Here is a 5,633-nt window from a genome sequence, read left to right as displayed (position 1 = left end):
CTTGGTTTTCGGGTTGCGAGATCGTGGGTTCGAGTCCCACCTCGTGCCTTGGTTTTACACCTGGGCACCTGGGTCTTTCATTTGGGGGCTCATCCCGGGATTTGCGTGACCACCCAGGGGTCCTAGACCCACTTGGAGGTAAGATTCTCTGTGTAGTCTCTGTGTTGATTCTGTGTTCTGTTCGGTGTGATCGCAGTTTCGGTTTTGCTGACGCTCAGTAGTGAGACCGTGCTCCAGGAAGGAGAGTGGGGTGGGTAAGGGTAGACGTATCCAGGTGCCCACCGTCCGTTCGCCCTGGGAGACATCCCGGGAGGACAGGGGGAGGACCAGGGACGTCTGGTGGACCCCCGCGGTAGTTAAGAGATAGTTTTTCTCCTTGACAATCTGTGTCAGCGTCCTAACTCTAGGCCAGCTGACTCTTTTTGGTGTCTCTGGTCGACACGAAGTCGACATCAGTTTTGGTTCCTTTTTTCTTTTACGTTTGTGTCTGCTTGTGTGGTGTGTATTGTCGAGCTCGAGATGGGACAGACAGTGACAACTCCTTTGACTTTGACTCTTGATCACTGGACTGAAGTAAGGACTAGGGCCCGCAGCGGGAACACAGAGTCGGAGAGGTCGTAGTCCGGAGGGGGGATATGGGCCCGACTCCACCATTGCCTTACCCCTCCACGCCTATGTTGGTGGCCCCCCACCAGGACCCAATGAACTTGTCCCCTTGCAATATTGCCTTTTTCATCGGCTGATCTATATAACTGGAAAACTAACCACCCCCTTTCTCAGGATCCCCAACGCCTCACAGGGTTGGTAGAATTCCTTATGTTNTCTCATCAGCCTACTTGAGATGATTGTCAACAGCTGCTGCAGATGCTCTTAACAACCGAAGAGCGAGAGAGAATTCTGTTAGAGGCTAGAAAAATAGCCTGGGAGCCAACGGGCGGTCTACACAGCTACAAAATGAGATCGACATGGGATTCCTTTTGACTCGCCCCAGTTGCGACTGCAACATGGCTGAAGGTAAGGAGAGCTTNAAAATCTAACGCCAGGCTCTGGTCTCCAGGGTGCCTCAAGACAGCAGAGACTGGAGCTAATGATTAGATAGCTCTCCTACCCTTTGTGCTCTTCAGGGATAGAAACACCCCTGGACAGTCTGGATTGAACCCCCCCTATAAATTACTCTACAGGGGGCCCCCTCCACTGGTAAAAATAGCCTNTGTACATAGTGCTGACANGCTGCTTTCCCAGCCTTTGTTCTCTAGGCTCAAGGTACTCCAGTGAGTGAGACAGCGAGCGAAAAAGCAGCTCCAGAAGGCCTGCTCCAGAAGACCTGCTAGACGTCTCCACACAGAAAACCTTGAGACTCGGGGAAAAGACCCTTATCTTGTACTCTTGACCACCCTACTTTCTACCTTTATGGGACCCCTTTTGATTTTGCTTCTGCTTTTAATTATAGGTCCATGTGTGTTAAATAGGCAAGTCACCTTTATTAGAACAAGAATTAGTGCAGTGCGGCTTTTAGTTTTGAGACAACAGTACCATGCCCTAAAAGATCAAGTATGTCAGGGAGAAGATAGTGTCTAGTCTAAGATTAGAACTATTAACAAGTAGAAGGGGGGAATAAAGAAGTAACAAAATTCAAGGCTTTTGGGCCCAGGCTTGGGAGTGTGGCTTTTGTGGCTTAGTGCTCCAGGTGCTGGTCATAAAACAGATAGCGACATTCCTTCCTCCACCCACCCACTTCCTGGGTTCAAAGAGTGTTCATTCAAAGAATGGCACCCTGGAACCTACAATGCAAATGTGCTATCTTTAGGGGCTCTTAGATTGTTAGGGGCTCTTAGAAACTGTCTTGAGAGATAACCTGACATTTGTGACTTTGTACTTCCTTGTGACTCTTAACTGGTATTTTTGGTATTTTCCAACAACGCCCTCCCCACCTCCTTGAGTTGTGGTTTCTTCCTTTAAATACCCCCTTACTCAGCTACTCGGGGCGCCACGGTCCTCTACCCCTGCATGGTGTATGACCATGGGCCCGAGAGCGCTCTTGAATAAAAATCCTCTTGCAATTTGCAGCAAGATCGTTTCTTGTGGGTGATTTTGGGGTGTCGCCTCTCCTGAGTCAGAATGTGGGGGAGTCCTCACGTTGTGGGTCTTTCAAGGCCGTGGTCATATATTTTGTTTAAATGTCATCCAAAGCAACTCTACTGACAATAAAGTCTGATGGTTAACAATTACTTGGAAGTCACAGTATCATTGCTAATGCTATAGGTGCAATGTTTTTATCTAAAATTCCTATGTTAAAACCCATCTTTAATGTGACAGCTTTCAAACATGAGGACTGTTAAGTGTTTAAATCATAAGCCTTCATGAATGAAATGAGTGTGCTTATAAAAGAGATCCAGTGCTGGAGAGATGGCTCAGGCCCTGAAGGCTCAAAATCAAAACAATAAAGCTACCCAGAGTTTCCCTGCCCCTTCTGTTATGTAAAGGTGGCAGTCTACAAATCAAGAAGCAAGCCATTGTCAGGCACCAAATCTGCTGGTGCCTTCACACTGGACTCCTTAGCCTCTTAACCTCTACAATAGAGAGGTGCTGACTCTGTAAGCCCTGAGCCTGCAGTATTCTATTAAGGAAGCCCAGACAGGCTAGGGCAGCCACAATCCCAGTTGTATCACTGAAAGGTACAACTCTGAGCAAGTTACCTAACTTCTCTGACTCCAAAAAGGGACCTAACAGGACCAAGAGCATATGACTCTTACATAAGATTACATAAGATGCAGTCTTTCAAAAAAAAAATATTTACTAAAAACCTACTGTTCATCTCTCTCACACACACACACACACACACACACTAGTTGGTAGCAGAAATATCAATAAAAGCCTTGTACTAAGTTTGTATTTGCATAGGGAAGATAAACAATAAACAAGAAATATGTTTGTGTTAGTGATGGACACTGTAAAGAAAGGTTTTTTTAAAAAGCAACTCAAGTTGTGTTGAAGGAAAAATGAGAATTTTCTGAGTAAAGGAAGAGAAGCATAAATGGGAGGAAACAAAGGGAGGAAAGAGAACATGGCACCTCTGACACACAGACACAGGTCAATAGGATAGAACAAAAGTGAAAATCAAAAGGAAGACGAAAGGTCACCTGAGTATAGCTATTCAGTCATAAATGACTACGGATCTCTACGGAAACCATTGACTCAGCACACCGCTGTGTTCTCAAACCCTCTAAGCCTAGTTTCAGCAAGGACAATAATACAAAGAAGGAGTACTCAACAGATGCTAATTATTAATTATCCTGGGGTAAAGCACTGCAGAAATTTGACAGGCATTGGGAGATAGGAGATCTACATTTTAAGAAATCCGTTCTTTACACCAATCTGATTGGAGAACCAAAAGTGAAGCCAGGGAAACTCGTTAGAAAGCATAACTGTTACAGTCGGTAAGAGACTGGATAAAACAGAAACATTAGCACAAGTCAGTATTCAGGGATATACTTTAGCTATAAATTATAAAGGTGGCCACTAAAAATATGTTCGTTCTTTGAACACAAATATTGTTCTAAAAAGTCTCTGTAAAAATAGGAAGATGTGGCTATAACATGAGAGAAACTGTATTAAAAGAAGAGGATGTCTTGGCTGAGGTGTGCTATAGCTGTGTATACAGCAGTACAGGGAGAGGAGCTGGAGGGCAGGCCATCCCCAATCTTTGACATGTGTGAATTTGTTAGCTTAGAAGACAGTAACAGGAACTTTGCAGATATGATAAAGTCATAAACCCTGAAAAAGAGAGGTGACTCAGGATCTCTTGATATAGATTCATTATTACAGTAAGGGGCCTTAAGTGTGGGGGATGGGAGGTCAGAAACAGTCTGTCAGAAGCAGATCAGAGAGGAAAGGGTTAACACTACAGACACTAGCTAAGATGGAAAGAAATGAAGAACAGATTCTCTCTCTGAGTCCAAAAACCCAGCATGCTGGCCTGAGGAATCATTTAGACTTTGGACCTCCTCAACAAGAAAATGACTTGATTCACTTCAAGCCACCAAGCTTCTGGTAATTTGTTCAAGAGCAACAAATAGTTGATACCCTAGACAGCAAACACAGCCATACGGCTGGTAAATACAGTGTAACTATCTGAGCAGTCAGAGAACACACTCTACGCTTGATAGAGAGTGGGCTTTGGAGGTACCTTTTACCCCAATTCCTCCACCACTGAGGTGCATTAATGTAAGCAAGTACGCTTAAAGTAAAAGTAAGAATTATCACTAAGATGGTTCTTTTTTTTTTTTCTTTTTTTGAAACATGGTTACATATTGTAGCCAAGCCTGCCCTGGAATTCAAGGCTCTCCTTCTGCATCAGCTTTCCCAGTACAAGGATTACAGGAATATACCGCCACAGCCAGCTTAAAATAGCTAATGCTTAAGAAGTCCTCCTACAATCTTCGTTTAGCAATCAATAAATCCCAGTAAAAGTCTCCAAATTGATCTTCAGCGTGCAAATAGATTCCCCAAAATTGAGAGAAATCATCAGAAAGCAAAATGAAGTACAGTATACTTCCTGCTAGGACTTTAATTTCTTAATCCACAAACATATCACAGTTAATTTATAGGAAAATTCAAGCCACAAGAATATGTAAGATTAGCTGGCAGTAACAAAGGATAAACTGTAACAATGTACACTTGAAAGGAAGCCCCAGACAAAGTGTCTCTTCACACACACACACAGAGTAACTGAAAGTCTGAAGCTCTAAGGTCTAACGCCAGCTTTAGGAACCCAGTATCCTTACGGTTTTTGACAGCTTGATCCTGAATAAGATATTCACCAAGCCCAGGATTAAATATGATGCTGTATTTCAATGCTGCTCTTTGAAATATACAGATAAAATGACTTAGTTCTGAAAAGAATGAAAATGCTAACAGCCAGTTTGAATAAGAGAAACAAATTGTTAGAAAACATAAAAAGTGTCTTTACCACTGTCCACAGCTTCCACCTCTCGGTCAATTGCATCTCTGATCATCAGTGGATGAATAAAGAACTGGGCCCATCTGAAAAGGACAACAGGTGTTACTAGGATTGTTCAGTTCCATCAAACAACATCCACTTTAATTAGCTATTTTTATTCAATTAGAAAATTACCTCAAAATCTTCTTGATCAGAATAATAATAACCTGCATTTTTATATTTTAAAGTCCCCAAAGTCCCGACTTTGTGAAATAAAGCACTCATTCAGAAAAGTACTTAAGGCATAAATAGACAGATGAAAGCCTTTTCAAAAGTCTCCTCTTCCATACCCTACCCTTTCTTCGCAGTGCTAAGAGTCAAACTCACAACCTCCCACACACTAGGAAAGCACTGAGCTACATCTCCGTCTTACGAGATGAAATATTACTGCTATGTTGCCCAGACTGTCCTCTAACTCATGACACTCCTGCCTCAGCCTCCCTAACAGCTAAAATTATAGACATTCAACATCCCCAGCTTCCTCTAATATACAAGCTTTATATCAATCCATACTTTTGCACATAAAAATAAACAAAACTCACTCTATTCATTTAATAGTGTTATGGATTATGTTTTTATTAGATATTTTCTTTATTTACATTTCAAATGCTATCCTGAAAGTTCCCTATTCCCT

General features: G+C 42.7%; 1 protein-coding gene across 2 annotated transcripts in view; it reads right to left on the bottom strand.

The window, feature by feature from the left end:
• Nrdc (nardilysin convertase) overlaps window positions 1-5,633 on the bottom strand; it is a 63,024-nt gene that overhangs the window by 35,355 nt on the left and 22,036 nt on the right. For both annotated transcript variants that reach the window (XM_021159242.1, XM_021159243.1), the window contains one exon: window positions 4,970-5,043. In XM_021159242.1, coding sequence (XP_021014901.1) covers window positions 4,970-5,043 — 74 coding nt within the window. The remainder of the gene's footprint in view (window positions 1-4,969; window positions 5,044-5,633) is intronic.

The sequence above is a fragment of the Mus caroli genome, chromosome 4 (assembly GCF_900094665.2).
Source record: "Mus caroli chromosome 4, CAROLI_EIJ_v1.1, whole genome shotgun sequence".
In the NCBI taxonomy this organism is placed as follows: domain Eukaryota; kingdom Metazoa; phylum Chordata; class Mammalia; order Rodentia; family Muridae; genus Mus; species Mus caroli.
The sequence above is the reverse complement of the archived record's forward strand: the minus strand, read 5'-3'. Positions and strand labels throughout refer to the sequence as shown.